At 46.2% G+C, this 21,580-nt stretch overlaps 1 protein-coding gene across 1 annotated transcript; it reads left to right on the top strand.

Moving 5' to 3' along the window:
- Positions 1-550: 550 nt before the first annotated feature.
- Positions 551-21,580, top strand: LOC119402245 (uncharacterized). The gene is made up of 6 exons (XM_049418314.1): positions 551-922; positions 4,172-4,258; positions 7,305-7,483; positions 17,154-17,274; positions 20,659-20,756; positions 21,506-21,580. Exons 1-6 carry the CDS (start codon positions 748-750, stop codon positions 21,578-21,580), a joined length of 735 nt encoding a protein of 244 aa, XP_049274271.1. The 5' UTR covers positions 551-747.

Raw genomic sequence — 21,580 nt, forward strand, 5'->3', positions numbered from 1 at the left:
ATGCGGCCGCCGTGGGCGGGAATCGATCCAGCGTCCTTTAGCTAAGGAACGCAACACCTTAGGTGCTAAGCTTTCACACCGGGTTATGCCTGGTTGTACACTGCTGCTTCACGTTTCCGTGAGCCACTTTCGTGCTTATGGAAAAAGAAAAGACTGCAGCGCAGTCTACACCGCCAGCGCGTTGGTCTACACGTGGTGTATCGTATGTAACCGCCAACGTTTTAGAACCAGCCGCGGCGTACCATCACTTCCCTGTGTGTCGGTGTGCAATTCAAAGTTCCCGCTCTTTAAAAAATCTTTCTTTTTTGTTATTTTAGTAAGTTAAGAACTAATATAATTTGATGTTCTAAAAAGATATTTTGAAATTATGCGACTTTCTTGGCTTTCTTTTCTTCTTTCTTTTTTCTGTGCCGCGAGTGGAGCCACATTCGCGATACTCGCGCTCTCATTGGTTGCGATAGTTTTGGCGGGCATTTCGCGTCATCAGCAAGCTTTGCGCGCAGATCGCGCGGTTCGCGTCGATTTTTATAGTGCGTGATAGTTTTCGACTGTCTTGTCAAGTGCGATCTGCCGAAACTATGCGCGCTAAGCTTGTTACGAGCGCCTAATTTCGCGTAGAGTCGTTGCGTGTGCGCGGGCGCCGTCCTTTGTTCCGTGCTCCTGCCACTCCTGCCTGGGCGCTAGAGGCGCGCATGACTTGGCGTGCCCGGTGGTTCAAATCGTTTACGGCTTGGCGCACACAGACAAATGTTCACTAACGTCGACGTCCGTGGTGTCCCACGAGGGAGATGCGGCTGGGAACACTGCGAATGCGACGGGTTCACGCGTTCCTGCACGGGCGCGTACGGCGGTGCGGGCGGCTGGGTCCAGTGCGGCTGGTGCTGCTACTGCGGGCATCCGCCGGTCAATCACAGTCGCATCGGTAAGCTGTCATGATTGCCTGCTCTCGTCGGTGCCTTCGCGGCCGTCTCCACTGTTCAACAGAGAAGTCATGTCCGAGCGTCAGGCAGCTAGATGCGAATTGTGATTTCCATCTTGCGGTTGGTGTCCACACTCATAGGCGTGCGCAGGGTTCCCCATCAGGGGGGGGGGGAGGGGCAAAGGTTCATCGCAGCGCCCCCCCACCCTACTAAGTCAATGTATGGGGCAGATTTTGCGCCCCCCCCCCCTCTTAGGTGACTAGAAGGGTCAATGTACGGGGCAGATTTTGCGCCCCCCCCACCCAATCTTAGGTGATTAGAGGGGGCGGCCGCCCCCCTATGCGTACGCTTATGTCCACACTAACCATTTCACTTAACGACGCCATTTCCAAGCCTCTTTCAGTTATGCTATTTTGTGTTAACCGAGGGTTATGAGGACAAGGCAGTCTTCCCGCATCTTATCCTCTGCGAGTGAGTTGATTAGAGACGTTAAATAAGAAAGGTTGGTTAATTAAGGGCATCTTGTGCATTATTGCTTAAATTAACCGAGGACCGTTAAGTGTTGGCCACTGCACAAATACATGCATCTTTATTCAGCACAGTATTGGAGTAAGTGAACAGATCGAGGCTCAGGCTGTGTGATGAATTGGGAGCAAAAGGCAAACAGGATAATGAACGATGCTCGTTTCTGGAAGGAATGAAAGATTAGGAAGGGCATAACCCGAAAGCAGTTCTTTTCATCGCTTGACAGCACGAGAAAGTAGCCCAAGTAACTCATGGAAAGTAAAAAAGAAGTTTATTGAAGATGACTAATATTGATGTTAGAACCCTGCAAGTTATTATTGGGCATACTTGACCCCCCCCCCCTTTGCCATGCCTCTGGGGATGGGGTTTATTGCGTTGATGAGCCTGTAATTTTGTTAGAAGGAAAGATGGCTTTTAAGGGGTTCGTTTTTCTTTGTTAGACACAATATTCATGAGAACTAACAGACAATAATGCCAACAAAAGTACAGGGGTACTTTCGTTGGAATTATTGTCTGTTGGTTCTCATTAATATTGTAATTTCGTTAGTGACTTGCACCCTTAAATGGGCCCTGCAACATATTTCGAAGAAATGACATCACAGCCGCAAAAATTTTTAGAACCTGTCAAGTATGAGCGGATTGAGTTACAGGGATTTGTCGCATGCGCTAAGCACATTCTCTGTCGTCATGTTGAGTGCGCTGACAGCTACAAAAGAGGGCAAGACCTACGTCAGAGCCCGTCATGACCTTTGGCACTTTTTTTTCTTGTTTTCTTTGAACGCATTGCGCATCACTAGCTGAGCCAAAACAGTGAAATTTGTTGATATTGCACCACGCTGCGCCAAAATGCCCTACCGCAGCCTCAAAATTTTCTCAGTTGCGCAAATTTCAGTGAGAAATGGAGGCTGCGTTCATCTGCAGTTTTGGCATCATCATCCAGTCCAGACGTGTAGACCCAGCCCTAACCCCTCCGCGAAAGAAAAAAAAAAGGACAGCGGTGCTAAAATTTCCTCGTGCTTGTTCTATTGCGTGCAGAACGCTTTTTAAGCCACTTTTGCTGCAGTACACTGGTGTCTTGCGGTGTAACTGTTGCGCAGTACACTGGTGTGAGACTTCAGAGTCACCGCAGGTCTAAAAATTCTGATCATAAATGTTTCAATGGCATTTTAATTGTTGCCAGTCCACAATTAAACGAAGCAAGGGGTATTGATCAAGGGCTTCTTTCCTTCGTTATGTACAACTTAATGAATTCAAGGAAAGTACAGGGGCGTTATTTGTAGCCATTAAATGTAATGTGGTAATTACGATATAAATGTAAAGAAGTTAAAGTGGACGAAAAGACAACTTGCCGCTGCTAGGGACCGAACCTACAACCTTCGGATAACACGTCCGATGCTTTACCAATTGAGCTACAGCAGCGGTCGTCCTCCCGTCCTCTACACCCTTCGGATGGCGTGATGTGTTATCCGAAAGTTGTAGGTTTGGTCCTTACCAGTGGCAAGTTGTCTTTTCGTCCACTTTAATTCGTTTACATTTATATCACAATTACACATTATGTTTAATGATTACGAATAATGTCCCTATACTTTCCCCGGCTTCATTTTCCGTTGGTTTCATTAGGCTGTACATTCGGTGATTAGTCACTCTGACCGGTAAGCTTATCGTTCTGCTAAAGAAAGCAGGTACCACAAAAATTGGTTGTCGGCTCCTTTAAAAAGATGGTTGATCCCTCCGTCGTAGGAATCGGAATAACACGAAAGTAAAGCGTGCCCTTACAGTAGTAACTGAATGTTTACCGTACATTGATATAAGAGAGTTTGTACAATGTATATTGATGTCTGGCACCTATGGCACCGTTTAACGGGGATGCACCCACTTTGATGATTGGTGGTACGTTTCCGTCCCAACGACTAACGTCCATGTTAAATGATTAAACAAACCCTTGTGGTAGCTGTAGTAGTTAACGGTGAAAGTGTAATCAGAAAACGAGCCAGAAGAGCGTTGCATATTGGACGCAGAACTTGGTCGCCATCCCACGGCATTTTAAAATGTGATTGACCACCACGGCCGGACTAGACGGAAACGCAAAGCGCGTCGTGGCGCCCCAGTAGCCCGTTCGCAATTTTTCTCGGGGCGAGCGCATCAGTGGGGAACGGGGTGTTACAGCCAGGTGAGGCAGGCACGCGTTGCAGAGCTATTTTTGGTTTGAATTAGCGTGATGCTATGAGCGAGGCCGACGCTTTGGCTAAGTCGCCACCTCGTGGTGTGTTAAGGCATTGACAAAATTGAACTTCTATTGAAAACACGCCGAATGGGATGGACGTGTAACGCGTTGCCGGTGCTAATCGCGGAGGCCACAGTAATGACGAATTACTTTACCGCTCCTAGAGGGCAACACCACCCCACCGACCACGAGGGTGGTAGATATAAAAGGCGCGTTTGTATAGCCCCTAGAGTCTGTGACCGTGGCGCAGTGGATAGCGTGCCCGGCATGTTTTGTTGCAAACCCAGTGGTCGTGGGTTCGATGTCATTGACGGAACTTTTTTTCTTTGCCATCTGATTGTGTAAATTTTTTCGACGTCATTTCCGTGACGGAAATACGTCACGGAAGTTTTGGTGGACCCCGGCATAAAACACTTTCGTCTTAAAAGTTCACTTCAATGATTTCCTTACCAGAGTCTAATCCGCGTGCGGTTGTTCCTTTTTTTTTTCATCAATTATCCAGAGAGAAATGTTTTTGGCCGCCAGGAAATCCTCCCGGTCATCTGGAACGGTGCCTACCCACAAATGCTTGATCCTCCCACACGTTCTGGTAGGTATAAGCCTAATCCCGATTTCGTTGCACCCAGGGCTGCGCAGATACTATGAAATTGTGTTGCAGTACGGTACAAGATACTCAGGCGAGAAGTATTCGAGTTACAGATACAAAATACTATGGTAATAATTGCATCCACTATGATACTTTGCAATTTTATGTTGACACACTTCGATGCATTCGCGAATTTGTTATCACAGATCTATATAATGTAGCTGAGAACACCCATGTACGAAAATGTTCCCTTCAGAATTTCTTAACTGCGACCGACCTTGCTTCAATCGAATGAAATGTTTTCCATTATCTGCGAAGCTTTGTTTTTCTGGCTCAAAGCGTATTAGATTCATTCCAAAAGAACTTATCGGGGTGGCTTTGACTGGTTAAACTTATCACTTACCCTCGCTGAAGCACTTTGGCTGAAAGATAAAAAATCACACCATCTCCGCTAAAGGGGACCATGAAGCAATGCGAAGCAGGGTTTCGGCATGTCGAGCCCGCGTTTCAGAGGAGAAGTGGAGAGGGAGAAAGTGGGAGAGGAGAGGAGATGTGTGGGGAGGGTTCGCGCATGCGCAGTAAGGGTGGTCACGCCGCACACCACCACCACCGGTTTGAACTCCGCCATAAGATGCTTCGCATCTAAAAGAATGTCACCACTTTTAGTTTTATTCATATGGCTTTGTAAGAGCAGCATACCTGCCAAGTCTCCCGGATTACCCAGGAGACTCCCAGATTTTGAACGTTTCTCCCGGTTGTACGGGTCATAGGAAAATCTCCCGGAAATCCAGTTTTGCCCCGCGCGTCCAGTGCATTGCGCGCCCTGTGCGTCACGGTGACGCGAAGTGGGACGTTTCGCGTACAGATGCGCTACACGCAATTTAAAAATTGATCCTAAATGTGTTATAGGTTATATCAGCCGTTAATATTTCGTAGACGATGCATTTGTGTACACACAAATCCATCCCACAAGTTATCTCGCCTTCAAAATTTTGTGTCACTGCTGCTTTAAGTGGGGAGCCCAGCACTTAAAACGGTAGCCGTTACTGATGTCTGTCGGGATAGCGTGTTCACAGCGCTTGCGACTGTCCCCGTCTCAACGGCGCCCCTTATGGTCCCATTGCCTGACGAAATAACTGGTAAGCAAGCGACGACAGGCCTCGCACGCGGAGCGATGTTATCGAATGTGCCCTTCGCGCGACGGTGACGGCTGGGTTGTTTCATCTCTCCTTCAACCGCGTTCGTCGCTATCGCTAGCGCGCATTTACTCGCACGTGAAACAGACGATGCGTAAGCGATGTTATCGATTTGGACTTTACAGATCAGCGGCGACCGCAAAATCCCCCTGACAGTGTCCATATAATTGCTATCGCAATTATATATGGACACTGTCAACCGGCCTCTGTTTGAAAAGAGGGTGCCAGGCACCCTCTTTTCAAACAGAGGCCGGTTCTCACTCTCGTCGGTGGGCGGGGCGTCTGTCCGTTTATGTCGCGGATCTGTCAGTTTACGTCGCAAGAGACATAGCATGCTTATTGGCCGATAGCCGACGTAAATCGAGAGCGGCGTTCGGATCAGATGCGCTTCTTGCCGCGGGGTGCCGCCACTTGCCGGCGCCGCACTCCTCAGTACACGGTAGCCGCACTCGCGCAAGCGAATCACAGCGGGAGAGCGATCGCGTTTCATGACGCGCGCTGACGTAACTTCTTTCCCCCATGTCATCCCTCCCTGTCTAGCTTCCAGTGCGCTCGTCGGCACAAGAAAAGAGAGAAAGCGCTGGGAGAGTGCGCCAAACCCCCGTAACTCCGCTGATTCTTGACGGATTCGAGAAATTTTTGCGGCAATCGATTCGGGAGGCAGTACTGAGGTCATTAGATACTCCGATACTGAGGTCATTAGATCATTACTTGGAAAAGTGGTTCATGACCCTTTTAATCCTTTTCACGCTATGTACACAAGTGTGTACACCACTTGTTTTGGCTATTTGTATTGACCAGGGGCTAAGAAAGAACATGATACATTGAGCTTTGGATGAATTGAACCTCCTGCATAGATTTGTCTTCGTTTGACTTCATTTTGCAGTGTACTGTTGCATACGATCACTTTGCTGAAGGCACTACCATATTTGACGAGTTGTTTGTACGTGACACTTCCCACGACCCACGTCAAAAGTATAATTTCTTTTGTTCAGCATGGACATAACCGAAAATGAATTTGCACTATATTTCTAGCCTGAGATTTCATTATATTTATGCAAAAACTGAGCATGAATGGCTTCAGAATAAATAGGTATTTAATTACAAAGTAATTAGGAATGATTATTATAACACACATAAATGAACAGTTATGTGTGTTACGACATTGTTTTTGTTGCAATATAATATTGAGTGCCTTTAAATAACATTGTATCAATTTGATGCATTTACAGACAGTTCTTCATAGGTGACGCCAGAAAGGGTAAAGATACATGTGTATGGTACATCATTTAATACATCGGAAATAGAGATACCAATACACATCTTGCGAGCCGTATCGCGATACAAATACGAGATACCCAAAGAGTATCAAGGTACTCTTTGGGTATCTTAGATACTCTTCAATTCATGATAATCAGTATCAATTCATGATAATCACTTGTATAAAGCCGCTTTAACTAATATTGTATAAACTGATTCTCCTGATTTTTTTTCTTCTTGTTTGCTTTTGCAACATGAGTGCTTGTAGCCACCCAGGACTTGATTTCTTTTTTCTACATACATGTTTTGCAACCTTAGTGCACTACTTATCATTGTTTATCACTTGTCTGTGAACACATTACCTGTCTGTTAATTTAGCTAAAGCTGTATAACTACGTGCCTTTTACTGAAATGTTCTATCTGCTTTTTGTTCTTCTGTCGTTTTTTCTTCTTATTTGTAACCATTCCCCTCTTTAATGCCTTTGGCCCTGAGGGTTTCAATAAGTAAATACATGTACCTGTGATACTGCCTAGCACTGGTTGCACCGAACAAGGCTAAGGCAATTAGCGACGGCTTTCTTTCCACGTTTTAGAGTGGAAAAGCATGTTGGAAGCAGCACAGCCCACAACGGACGAAGTCGTACTGGAACCTGAGGAGGAAGTGCGCAAGACTGCAGCGCCTGAAAACGAAATGCCCGAGGTGATTGTGCTGCCCGCTGAAAAGGAACGGTCGGATCAGGACTTGGGGCTGAAGAGAAAGCACTGTGTAGAGGTAGGCAATGTCATTAATTTAATAGGTTGTTCATGGCGTTTAACGTCCTAAAGCAACTCTGGCTACGGGAGACACTGTAGTGGAGGGCTCCGGATAATTTTGACACTTTGGTGTTCTTTAAGGTGCACTGGCATCGCACAGTGCATGGCCCTGTAGCATTCTGTCTCCATCGGAAATGCGATTGCCACAACTGGGATCGAACCACTGTCTTTTGGATCGGCAGTTGAGTACTGTAACCATCGAGTCACCGCGGCGACGGTCACTAATTTCGTAACACCCACCGTGGTAGCGTAGTGGCTAAAGTGGTGGGCTGCCAAGCTTAACGTTGTGGGTTCGATTCCTGGGCAAGGGGACCCCATTTTGTTGGGGCTGAAATGCAAGAACATGTCTGCATACATAGATTTAGTTACATGTTAAGGAACCCCTGGTGACTGGAACAAGTCCCAAGTCTCTCATGGCTGTTTCAGTTCTCTGATTTCAAAAGGAAGAAAACCAAAAATAAGTGTAAGGAAAATACTTGCTTAATTGAAGTACTATAACGGGAAAAACTTTACCCTTTGAGGGTCAAAGATGTGCATGTCCGTCATCCACGAACAGCCACAAGACAGTCAAAAATGTACGTGTACATCGTTCCTGTATGTTTAAAACGGGCGCCTCTTTCGATCATTTCTCTTGCTTGGCATGTGCTACCACACTGCGGGAATACGGGCAATTTTTTTCTTGCTCCGATGTCTCTGTTTTGTTTTTTTATGCTTTACTACTGCGGTGCGCCGGCTAGTTTTGGTTTCTTTCTTTGGCCAATTCCCGCTTGTTGCACCCGCAAAACTGATGGCTTTGCGGTTTAGAATCTTTCAAAAGGTGATCGATTTGTTACTCTCGTTTATTGCTCCCCGCTACGCGATTACGCCTGTTTCCGTGCACAGGCTGACTGACGCAAACGATGCCGCTGTGATTGCGTTTCCTGTTTTGGGGACTCACAAAAACCGCTTCTGTCTCATTGCCGGTAAGACGAATGATTATTATAGGTTTCGGACTTGTTTTCGGACGCGCTCACAACTACACAGTTTTCTTCAGTGCGCTCGCCCGCGCAGTTTGCTTGCTCTATGGAAGAGCTCGCTGGTTTTTCTGCCGCAAGTGAGTCTAGAGGCGATTCCTCCGAATCGCCGCTCGACTGCTGAATCAGAATCTTATTCAGTAAATGTCAGCCCGTCATACGAAGAGTTACTTGCGAGTTAAGACTCAGATGTTGATGAGTGAGCGACATCTCAAAAGCGTGTGCGGCGAGACGATGCTGACTGGATCATATGTGTTTCCACCCCGTGTTTCCACTTAACGCCACTTCGTGCACATATTTTTATACGTCTGTGAACCCAGGTGAAGATTTCCTACTGGTTCACTACTGGTTCCAGTAGTGATGGTTTATTAGCACATTCCCAGCAGCTACTGGAACCAGCAGGCGATGGAACCAGTAGGTGATGGAACCAGCAGGCCACGGAACCAGTAGCTGCTGGTTCCAGCGCAGTTGGCTCCCCTCAGTAGCTTGTAGTTCCATTGATGTAGCTTTTTCAAAATCCCATTACGAACACACATATAACACAAAAAAGGTCTATTTGAAGTAATATATTTCATTTGAAAAATCTTTGCATACACTTGGAATAGTTCATTTGCTGGCTTCGCTTTGCGATTGACATTTTGAATCTTTTTGGACAGAGATCCGCAGGAGGCCTTGATCCACAGCAGTGGTGTTTGTGTTGTTGAAGGCACCCCAGTGACGCGCAGGCAATCTGTAACAAAATAAAAGGTTTGGTTGCCTATGCAGATCACGACTGCAGACATCTAACTTTTGCATAGCTATTAATTCACTCAACAAAGTAAATTTAAAGATATTGTTACGCTTGCAAGAGACCGTTAAGGCTTGCTGTTTATTACGTCGTGAAGGTGAGCTCAGGAGCGGCCGGCTAATTAGAGATTTTCACTTCTCTTCTCCCTTTCTAACCCGGAGCGGCAAGCACGATCACTGGTCTTCGTTGTTTTCGTCCATATGCGCAACAATGTTAATTCTTTTTGTTGCACGGAGACAGACTCCTTACAAAACTGGCATGTGTGCTTCGCGCATATATATGCATCACGTACTACACCAAGGTGCAATGACACCGCACTTAAAGGGGTACTGACACAAAATTTCGCGGCCGAGATAGCCTGCTGGATCGATTCCCGTGTACGTGTGTGTACCATCTGCAAAATATCGACAGCGAATAAAGCTTGGAAGGTATTTGATATGAATTTTGAAGTTCGCGAGTGCGATCCAGCATTATAGGACGCATCTGGTGCATTGACACCCTCGGAGGTGACCCGAGGTGACCCCCCTACTTCCCCTACGTAACCGCTACAGCCGGTACAACTTATGATGACGTCGTAGCCGCCATTTCTGTTTTGACGCGCTTCCCGACGAATCGCTCCTCGCCAGCGGGTCAAACCTGAAGTGATTCGCCACGTCGAAAATTCCTTCGATCCCCGCCGCAAGAAAATCGTCGCCATCAGACGACGATGAGCCCGACGACGACAGACCGCGCGGAAATGCGTCACTGTTCTGTGTGCTCACGTGACCGACTGTTTCACTCGCTAGGTGGTGATAGTTGCACCCGGCGGCTTGTCGTTTTTGGAGCTCTGTCAAACCGAAACTGAGGCTGTGTCGGTAATGAGGAGCTTGTAATGAATTATCTGTCGCGCGCTGCAGCAAACGATGTGCCGTGTTATGACTAACAGGCCCCCAGCAACACATTGCAGCAAAAAAACGCGGGGCGAAAGTTTTTGTGTCAGGACTCCTTTAATAAAGCACAGAAGCGTTCGGGACAAACGTTCGCTATATATTTGAAATATATAAGTGCAACACTTATCTACAAATGGAAGAATGAGAGCTGAGGAAATCGGTGTCCCTCGATCGCCACTGATGAAATCAAGATGCCGCCTAGTACAGCACCAAAAACCACTCAGATATGCTGCTATTGACTCGTTACACTTTCCACGGATGAAACTGAACAAAAACTATGACATGTTAATAATTGCCGCAAAGGTTCCGCTAGTCAACTCTCTACTTCGCTGCACTAGCTAGCACACACATGCAAAGAAGGCATCACAACTAGCTGTCATGTGCTGTACGAAGCTACGGCGCTACGCGATGTCATGATGATTTATACGGTGTAATGGCCACCATTATAATGCTGTTACATGTAAATAAAAAATACAGCTTTTTCACAATGTAGTATTTATATTATGAAGTTGATCACTATTTAGCAATAGCGTCGGAAAACATCAAGAAAAGATATGAGACTTATGCTACTGAGATGTCAACAAAAATGACTTCACTTAGCAATGCGGCGTGATTTACGGCGGTGTTCGCTTCTCTAGAGCAATTTAGCCTTTAGCTAGTAAAGTTCGCTGCTGTCCAATCGTGGCAGAGAATGGCGAATGTTCATAACAAGAAGCTCCTTTTCGCAGGGAAGTAGCTGCTATGCCGTGAACACTACCTGTTTGCGCAACGGTTCAGTATGACCAAACTTTAGTTGGACGTTTACATTAGCAAGATAAGCCGTGTCGGTCGGACGCACATGTACAGGAAAGGTCGAATAAAAGTGCATTTCTTTCCGGCGATATTTTTTTGTAACCCAGCCGTACGGGGCACTTTAGATCTCTGTTGTAAAATGTGCACTATGTACAGTGTGACGAAGATTATGATCTTATGAATGCACACCATGCCATGTACGTCACTTGTTTATAGCGCACTGTAATGCAGCTGGAGTTGTTTTTGTACTTCAAAACAGGAAAACTTCCTGCTAGCAGATTATTTCCCAACTGAAACTGGAAAAATTTCCAGCTGAAAATATGACTTCCCGACTCTGGAAATACCCTTCAAGCTAGGAATGGTTATTATTTCCAGCCAGCTTGAATGGAAACTTACAAGCCTGGAGAGCGATTTCCAGCTGAACGATGCTGGAAAGGCAATTTGCAGCTGTTAATTCACACCGATTTCATGTGCATTGCTAGAACCAGTTCAAGCCAACTGAAAACCAGCAGGTTACCTGACGGTTCTAGCAGCATCCTAGGAGAAAACCAGTATCTTGCTGGAACCAGTACACAAAACCAGCAGGCACCCTGCTGGAGCCGGTACAGTCAGCAGGATGCCTGCTGGGACCAGCATAAAACCAGCAAGCACCCTGCTGGAACCAGCAGAAGACCAGTAAGCATCCTGCTGCAACCAGTACAGCCAGCAGGAAACTAGCAGCTGTCCTGCTGGTTCCACCAGAAACCAGCACAAACCAGCAGGAAATTTTCACCTGGCAACTACACAGACATTTAGTTCCAACGCATAACTTTTTAACAGTCGTATAGTTTTTTTTTTTAGGATTTACCTTGCTGTTACTCGCTAATAAACCATGTGTGTGTAACAACACAAATGACTTTTTGTCACTTTAAGGTCAGCAATACCGACATCACCAAGATCACAGGTATTTTCGACTGCCTGACTTCAAGCAATTACAAACTATCAGGTCTCAATGCTGCTATCGTAGAGCACACTCCTGGCGACCAGCTTGAAGCAGAATATAGTGCTACTGGCAGAGTATAAGGATCAAGCCATAGCCATGCTGGCCGAATTACATTGTCAGATTACCGCTTTGGAACGAACTTCTGAAAGCAAGTTGCGACTGGCACATTCTGCTCAACCCAATACGGCAGCAGCTAACGTGGCAGCATTTATGGTTGCCTAAGCTCAGAGGAAACATTCACCAATGGACAGGATTTTGGGAGCAGTTTGAGCAAACTATTCATCTGAATGAGACATTATCGTCCATGACTAAATTCTAGTATTTGAGGAATTGCACTGCGGAAGAGGCGGCAGCGTTGGTCGCTGGGTTGCCAACCTCAGAATTCTGCTATGCGGGCACTGTCTAGCTTATTAAGGAGAGGTTCAGTGACAGCAAGAAGATGAAAAGTATCACTTGTCAGCCATAAGAAACCTTCCGCAAGGCATGTCGGGAAGCGATGTCAGACGTCTCCGGAAGTAGTACGGCAACGTGCGACTGCTTATTCGTTGCTTGACTGCTTTGAAAGTACCAGCACATGGTTTTTCGGCAATGCTGGTGGATGTCTTGCGAGACGCCTTGGCACGTGATATCGTTCTCACATTTGTGCACGAAAAACGGATGGATGCGCTAAGAGGACTTACCACTGCAGATCACCCGGGAAGTGGTTCGGAACATGCGATGGCGGTTGTGTCTTCAGAAGCAGAGTTAAAAGAACTGCTCAAGTTCACAAGAGTGGAATTAGAAAGCCGGGAGCAGCGTTTCACATCGTCGGTAGGAGTTCAAAATGGGCGCAACGGAAAGACACGAGACCGCAGTACTGCTTTCATTCTGCATAATGCTTCTTTGGCAAGACGCAAATTTTTCTTTTGTCAGTCGAATAAGCGTGGAACACGTACCTGCAACTCAAAATTTTCTCTCGATGGCAAGAGGCAACAGGTAATCAACCACAATCGTTGATTCATGTGCACGTCCCGAGGTCATCAGGCAAGCTCCTGTCATGTGTGACCTGAATTACAAGAGGCAAGGAAGTACAACAACCACCGATAGTACAACAGCGTTTGTGTCATCCAATGCTGTACTCCAAAGTAAAGAGTCATCGTGCATTGTATCTAGGATGGACAATGGAGTATACCTTGAGACTTTCCGTGCTTGGGCTGGTTATAACAACAACTATAGATATGAGAGGTATCTTGGATGGTGGGAGTCAATGATCATTTATCAATAGGGACCTTGCAATGAAGCTACGGCTGAATATCGTTAGGGAGACCAGAATCGCACTCGATATTTTTGGCAGAGCTACACCCTCAAGTGCTCAAGGTCGTGGAAGTTCCTTTGTGTAGCCAGCACAACTTTAAATTCTGCACTGTGCAGACAACCATGGTACCGTTCATTTACCACAATGTTTGTACACCATCAGACAACAACTTTGTGAGACAGCTGCAACTGAAAAACAAATTTCTCGTTGATGAACGATGCTTTATTGGAGCAGACGTAGAACCTGAACTGTGCTTACTCATTGGGTCAGATCACCTCTGGAAAGTAGTGACAAGTGAAGTCAAATGCAGCACTGTTCAAGGAATGCTCGGTGTAAATTTCATGTTTGGATGAACGCTCCAGTGCCTAACCCAATACAAACACAATACAAACCTGATGATCAGTGCGCTACGAGTGGGCAGCTCTTCTGACAGCGAAGTGACATCGCAGAAATTACAGCCGTTTTGGGAACCTGAAGCAAAGGTATCATTGATCAGAGTGATTCTACCCTGTACAATACTCTTGATCCATTCTGCAATACGAGCAGCAAGTCTAATGACAGGTGTACCGTTGCACCACCGTGGAAAAAAAAACCGTAAGCACCTATTGAAAGACACAGGTGATACAGCTTTTATTCGAATACGCAAGCAAGTTGAAAGGCTTTCTCTAAATGGACAACTCCAGCAGTACATCACAGTCATAAGGCAATGTCCTTTGTTCGGACATGGATTTAGTGCGCGAAGACGCTTCTAAGGGCCAAACTGTCTGTATGCCCCACAGAGAAGTCATCAGACAGGAATCGCTGACTGTAAAGCTGAAACTGGGTGACGCATCATGTTATGCACGAGGTCTGCCATCCTTTAATGAGTGCCTGGAAAAAGGGGAATGGTGCAAGGGTCCGAGATGGTTGGACCAGCCGATATCTGCATAACCCATAGAATCAGAAGAGATTCCCCAATCTGGCCATGACTTCGAGCTAACATACGACCTGCCAGCCATTCATCTTCAGCCAGAGCGCCACGCAAAAACACTCGTTAATAACACGAAGTTCTGCACTGAGAGAGCTTCTGCGGGTCACAGCTTGGCTTTTATAATTAGTGAACCGTAGTGGACGAATGTCAGCAGCCAACATCAGTGAAACATCAGTGTCAACATCAGTGAAACAGATTAGTAAGTACGAAACACTTGGGATTCGTGGTGTTCTACGACAGGCTCTCCTTGAGGACATATGACTTTTGCACAGAAAAGTAACAGATCGTCAACCTATCAGCAACCAGTCAAGCAGCTATGACTCGGTCGCAGACTTCAATGAAAGGACATAACTGATGAAAACATGCATTCAAGATTAGTCGCAGAAGAACCTTCATCGTGCCCAGCCCACATTCTGGTCGGGCACTCACTTAGTGCTTCTTCAGGACTACACAGACCGGAGTATGAAGATCAGCACGCACGAGCAGCAACAGACGGTCTGACCAAGAAGTTGTGGTATTGTGAAGAACTGCTTGACCACGTATGCATAAAAAAAAAAAGAGTACCTTCTGAGCTGTGTTCACTTCACCACATTCCATCGGGTACGAATTATGACCTGAAGGTGAACGACAGTTCTCATTGAGCAACCTTGTGTTTCAAGATGCATTTGGCCTCTTAGACCGGTGGAAGTTTTTCCTGGGCAAGACGGTGTGGTACGCACCTGTCCAGTCAAGAGACAAGATGGCAAGTTCTAGCAAAGACCAGCTCAAGAAGGAACTCTACAAACTAGATGGCCTGCAACTATTCGAGGTGGGAGTATGTAGAATAAGAATAGACGTGTGCAGCCAAGGACTGCGAGTAGAAGTAGTGAAGGAAGCTGTCAAAATGGCTGCACGTCTGGTTTCTCGCCTTCACTCTTACTTTTCTTATCAAAGGTACCTTTTTTTTTAACAGGGTTTCTACTGGCTTTATAATAAAATCATAAGCAGGATTGGGCAGTGCAGTGAAATCTTGATACATTTTATCTCAGCGGACTGCTAAAAATTGTTTATTTCAAAAAATTTTTATAGTGAAAATATAGAATTCATGCTAAAAATGACTAATGCTTCAAAAATAGTTGCCTACCTTTGCTTGGTACACATCCACAAACATGTCATTCTTTAACAAGCATGAAAAAAAGATGCGAAGTATTCTGGAATGAGTGTATGTTTATATGTAAAAGTCTATGCCTGGCGGGTGCAGCTCAACTGCCAACTCCTCCAAGTTGTTCACATGCTTGTTCACTGCCTCAGTTAACTGCTTGTTCATTGCTGCAGCTGCCAAGGAAAGTATGCAGTTTTCTTATGCACTCTAATACAGAATCACTCTAATACAGATTCTTTGTGTTGGTGTGTGTACGTTGTTTTGCTCTCGATCAGCGTTCTCGTCGCTGTTTCCTTGATTGCAACGAATGGTTTCGAGGGTCTTATTAGTTGTCAGTGCAGGTGGTGTGCGCGCTTTGTCATCACACAGCACGTTGTCATTAATGGGGCTGTTTACTGTTCCTCATTTTTCTGTTTTCTATTGCAATAGAAACAACCAATAGAAAAGCGGTTCTCAACGGTGTCGTGCGCTCCACCAATAGGAGCGCCGTGTACATTGCAAGGTTCGTGAGAACACCCTCCGATATTTTAAAGACGATAGTCTTTCTTGGGGAACTTAAACGCAGAAATTTTGGTCTGTCTTTCTGTCTGTCTTTCTGTTTGTCGGCACGTCTCGATTCAGCCACTCGGCCAAAGTTGAACCACTTGCCCAAGGGCCAGCCGTCTTGAACTGGTACGGCTGTTCATACTTGTGAACGTTGTCGATCAAAAAGTCAATATCATGCATATCTGAGGTGCAACATCACTAGGTAAGTATTAGGTGGCGTGTTCCTTTAATAGAAAATGCATACATACGTAATTTTAAGGACCCTAGTTTCTTAAGCTGCGCTGAAAATGCATAAGAATGGAAGCTTGAGCGAGTTGGTATGCGTTCATCTTTGTTGAAACAGCGGCCTGTCCTGTGCCTTCTTTTACTTCGTCGTCGTCTAGTGAGCGCTGTTTCAACAAAGCTGAAAATGCGACTGCGCTGAAATTTGCCTTCCTCCGTGCCCTTCGCACGAGCTCATTGTTGTGTTTCGGTTTCGGTTCTGTATTGCACTGTACGAATGCCATGGGTTGGTGTTGAAAAACTTTAGTTTTGAGAAGGCCAAGAAGGTGAAAAAAAATATTTAAAAAATGAAAAAGCAGCGTTGTGGGCGGCCTTCAGGCTGCCGGTTGTGGGCGCCGCTCTGGCGTTCCTGTTTTACCCAGGCAACGTGTAAATAAAAGAGTGTGTGGAGAGTACTCGTTGAGTGCGGACGTTTCTCTGCAAAGGTATTCGCTTGCTGCTGCGCCGGGACTACCAGCACGCAACACAGCACTCATGTTTCCCGACGTATTGCCAGATGGCGTCCATATCTCACACAGCGCCTCTTCTATCGTCTTTACACGACATTTGCAGCGAAGCACGCAGATACGCGGCCAATTTTTTTTGTTTGCGCTTTTTCTATGCGGTGATCGTAAGCGAGAAGGGCGCGCTATCTGAAGTGTCCAATCTTGCAGCGGTTTCTCTGGAAAGCAAGCATTCTTTTTTTTTCGGTGGTGCACATCAAAAAACAGGACGGGCCATTAAATTTTCACCCTTGTTAAATGTTCTGTCATAAACCGCATTAAAATCAGACACCTTGTAACAAAACTGCAGCCCAATGAAATAGGCCAGTTCTAAAGGATTACCTGGTATTGTACATATAGCAAGTGGTGCAGTTACATGCTAGATCTGAATGTTTGTTTGCTTTTGTGCAGGATGCTCCCAATTTAGACACTTCCACTTTGGAAAACAGCGATCTCTTGCGGAAGGTTGAAAACCTGGAGAACGAAATCGAGGAGTTGAAGAAGTGTCAGAACAAAGAGGGAATGCCTTCCAGTGAGTGTTTCACAGCTTGTACCCTCAAAGTGCAGTACATGTGGTTTTCACTGGAGTGAACATTCCGAGACTCTTGTGCTGTAGTTTCGATTTTGTTTTTAAAGTTTTCGTCTCATCGTCACTTTCAATTCGCATGCATTCGTGTCAACATTTTCCAGTGCCCAACAATGTTGCATCGCTCTTGGTGTGGTGGCGCGCTGTAAACTTTAGTTATGCGTGTGTTTAAAAACCTTGCTATAAATTGCAGCCCATCTAGAGCCCATACAATTGGCCTAAGGCCCTACACAAAAATCTTGAGTGGGTTTGTAAAAAATCATTGAAACCATTTCGGGGTCCCTTTATGACGGAGGGACTCTCTCAAAAGGTGTGTGGTCATTTCGTTGTGCCCTGAACAGGTTTGCTACGTTACAAGGCTAATAAGCGAATTCTCCAGATCTTCTCTAAGCAAGCGGAAGGAATGTAGTGTTAGACTTGAGGTGGTTTTACAGCGAAAGCTGTTATGAGATCATTTCACCAGCCGTTTTTGGCGCCGTAGTTGTCCGCCACCGCCGCTGGTGTCCGTAACCAGTATCGCTCGAAATAAGAAAAAAATTCCAGGATGGAACGAGGTTCGAACCTGGGCCCTCTGCGTGGGAGCCCAGTATTTAGCCTCTGAGCCATGCCGGTGCTTGAAACTGCTTTGCAAAAAGGTCCTATACAGGCTTTATGTCGGGAAGGAACCACATTAGCATATGCAATATAGCGTGGTAGAACAGTAAAATAAGCACCAAGCGTCGCACAACGCGAATTCTGTAACCAGGCGTCACACAATGCGTATTGCGCAACGAGTAGGTTGTTGAATGCTTCCAACCCATTACAAAAGACTCTGCCATAATTCTTCATCATCATCAGGCACAGCATCAACAAAGTGCGCATAATGCCTTACATGCATATAGCAGGTACGAACACTCTCCGTAGAATGATGAAAAATGGCACAGTGCCTGCTGCCCTACTTCTCAAAAATTACAATGATTTATAGCGTAGTGGGTTCCTCGCAAGTGCACTTCTGTTGGTTGCCAAGGAAGCCCATAAGCGCATGATCCATTTCCTCAGGGTCTCAGTAAAGTTTCATCATCTTATACTGTAGATTTACTTGCGTGATGAATGTGTTTACCCTGGATCATTGATGCATTTTTGTTAGAGCTGTGCGAATAGCAAAATTTTGGGTGCGAAGCGAATTCGAATAATAAAGATTGAGTGCGAATCGACTCGAATAATTTTCTAATAATTTTCTAATATTTCTCAAACATTTTTCGAATAATTCGAAGTGAAATTACAGAAAAAGTTGCAGAGAATCCTTAAGTATGTTCTTGTGAGATAGCAACATAAAAGTGTTTCTTTTTGCTAGGTTGATGAAGCGCTAGTGGGGTCATATTTCATAGTTGTCTTTCTTATCAAGAATGAGGCAATGTGGAGGCCGAATTGTATTTATGTACATGATTTGGCGCTACCAAAGTGTTGCCGACAGCACTTTACACGTGATAGGCAGAGATGCCATTTTTTCAGCCTCTCCTCCGCTTTCAACTTCTGTGGAAGCCCAACTGATGTGGCGGACAAGGGTGTGCTCCCTTAAGTCCAGAGTTCCAAATCTGTCTCGTAGACGTCGATATTAAGGACATCTGAAATTTTGGATGCTAAAAAGCTTCGGCATCCGATTTTTTGGACTTCCTGCCCAAATTTCAGGTCCAAAACAGCGTTAATTGAGCCCCCAACTCTGCCACATCTTTCATCTCCATATGGGAACCAGCGTTTTCTTGAGTTAATACATTTGCAACCGTAGCGGAGCTTGAAAGGCAGCTTTGCCGCAATACGGGGGTGTGAGGAGGTGAAACATATTGAAAATCTAGGGACCCCTTCCAATCATACGTTGACTGTCTCTTGCCTAAATTCGACCGTAACGGAGCTTGAAAGGAAGCTTTGCCGCAATACGGGGGTGTGATGAGGTGAAGCATATTGAAAATCTAGGGGCCACTTCCAGTCGAACTTTCTCTTGGCTAAGTTCGAACGTAGCGGAGCTTGAAAGGCAGCTTTGCCGCAATACGAGAGTGTAATGAGGTGAAGCATATTGAAAATCTGAAGGGGTCACTTTCAACCGGACGTTGACTGCATTTGTCTTTGGGAAGTTCGAATTGTTCGAATAGTAAAATTTCAGTGCGAATCGAATCGAATAGCAAACACTATTCGAAAAATATTCGAAATTTCGAATATTCGCAAACCCCTAATTTTTGTCTTTGTCAGTCGTGCTGTTTTACTAGTTACCACCATGCGGTCCTTCAACAGAATCAATTGCCACTAGGCAAACCTGCCACTCTTCTTTGAAGGTGACATAGAACGTTGCAGCTGTCTTTTGCAATGTAGTATGTCACCATCACTGAATTTGCTTGCTTAATTCATTACATATTACATGTATCCCATGTGCTGGAATTGTGATGCAATGCGCCATTGTTATAGTCATGTCTGTTTACAGCAACTACAGAGTAGCAATTCTCACTTGTTCAAGTTTAGCATGCTCTGATTTATCATAGTAGAGCCCGGTTGTATAGCGCTCTGTATTTCGAGTTATTCTTCATGTCGAACAGTGGAAATATTCCATTGAATATTGCATGTAATAGCATAGAAGCATTGGTATTTTTATCAAACTCCTTTGTGGGGGGGGCACACAGTACAGTCGAATGCTGCAATAGCGAAATTGATGGGGTAAATGAAAGAAATTCGCTTTGGTTGGAATTTTGTTGGTGCGAGAATGCGACAGAAGAGACAGGTTGATGATGACAAACTTTATTTATGTACAGGCAAAGCTCCTGTGGATTGCCCCGTAGGGGCCTTTCTGACGGTCGGGGCCCTTAGTCCAGGGCTCCGCTGGCTCTTGCCATCCGCTCTGCTCTCTGAACGAGCCTGATCTGGTCATCGAGGGCCGGGCTGGACAGCAGTGCCTCCCATTGCTCACATGAGGTGTTCCTGTTGTGGTGTTCGAGGTCGTGTAGTGTGCACTCCCACGTAATGTGGTACAGGGTTGGTGTGGCCCCGCACCATGGGCATTCATCCCTGTAAGATGTGGGGTGCATGCGGTGTAGTGTGTGTAGGTTTTTGTAGGTTCCGGTTTGGAGTCTATGCCATGCAGTGGCCTCCTTCGTCGCGAGCTTTTGATGAGGTGGTGGATATCGTAGGCGTCGCCCTCTGTGGTACTTCAGTATTGTGGCATACTGGAGGTCAACTGGCTCCGGGTACGCTGCAGTCGACGTAAAGAGCGCTCGGTTGTGTACGAAGCGTCGAGCTGCCCGGTCGGCGTGCAGGTTACCTGTGATGCCAGAGTGGCCTGGTATCCATATGACGGTCTGTGTGTAGGAGTCGTCCTTGCCTTCCCTTGGTATTTGTGCAAGGACATGTGCCGCTGGCACACCAATTGTTCCCTGCAGGAAGTTCCTGCAGCCTGCTGGGAGTCTGTGAGTATTGTCAACGGCTTGTTTGCATGCAGGCCTTCGCGGATGGCAAGTGCGATGGCCAGCTCTTCGGCTTCTGTGATCTTGCAAGGGCGGACAGATGCTCCAGAGGTTATGTGGCCTCGGCGGTCGCACACCACTGCCACTGCTCCTTTGGTCGTCGTCTCATACATGGCGGCGTCCGTAAAACGGGCTGTAGTTTGGAATCGATAGGTTTTCTGGAAGTATTGGGCCCTTGCTCTCCTTCTGCCGCTGTGTAGGTTGGGGTCCATGTTGCGTGGAATTGGGGCAACGTGATAGCCCTCCCGGACATGACGAGGTATCTCGCAGGTTTCCTGGGCTCTCGTTGTCGAGGCTTGGAATCCTAGGGTCTTTAGGACCTGCTGGCCCGTGCGAGTACGCTCAAGTCTCTGTTGTTGTGAGATGTGAAGGGCTTCAACAAGTTCGCCGAGGGTGTTATGAAGCCCCAGTGCCATCAATTTCTCAGTGGATGTACTCGTCGGCAGACGGAGAGCAGTCTTGAATGCCATTCTCAAGAGGGTGCCGGCCTGTCTGGTCTCAGATTGTGTGAGATTATAATAAGGTAGGCTATATGTTATTTGGCTTACCACCAGGCTTTGAACAAGTCGAAGGGTGTCTCCTTCCTTCATCCCTCTTTTCTTAGATGGCACCCGAGATATCATGCGTGATATAGCCTTGACGCTGGTTTGGAGGAGCATAAGGGTGTGGGTGGCTCGTTGATTACTCTGCAGCCACATGCCCAGGATCCTGATCAATGGTTTCTCTGGTATGAGGTTTCCATTGAGGTATACCTCAAGTTTTTGTGA

This window comes from Rhipicephalus sanguineus, chromosome 8, assembly GCF_013339695.2.
Source record: "Rhipicephalus sanguineus isolate Rsan-2018 chromosome 8, BIME_Rsan_1.4, whole genome shotgun sequence".
Classification (NCBI taxonomy): domain Eukaryota; kingdom Metazoa; phylum Arthropoda; class Arachnida; order Ixodida; family Ixodidae; genus Rhipicephalus; species Rhipicephalus sanguineus.

Excerpts from the sequence above, each read along its gene's own strand:
- LOC119402245 (XM_049418314.1), top strand. The coding sequence starts at position 748 with ATGTTCACTAACGTCGACGTCCGTGGTGTCCCACGAGGGAGATGCGGC. Across the intron at positions 7,484-17,153 it reads AGAGAAAGCACTGTGTAGAG|GATGCTCCCAATTTAGACAC; the intron begins GTAGGCAATGTC and ends GCTTTTGTGCAG. Across the intron at positions 17,275-20,658 it reads CAAAGAGGGAATGCCTTCCA|GAGTCGTCCTTGCCTTCCCT; the intron begins GTGAGTGTTTCA and ends GTCTGTGTGTAG.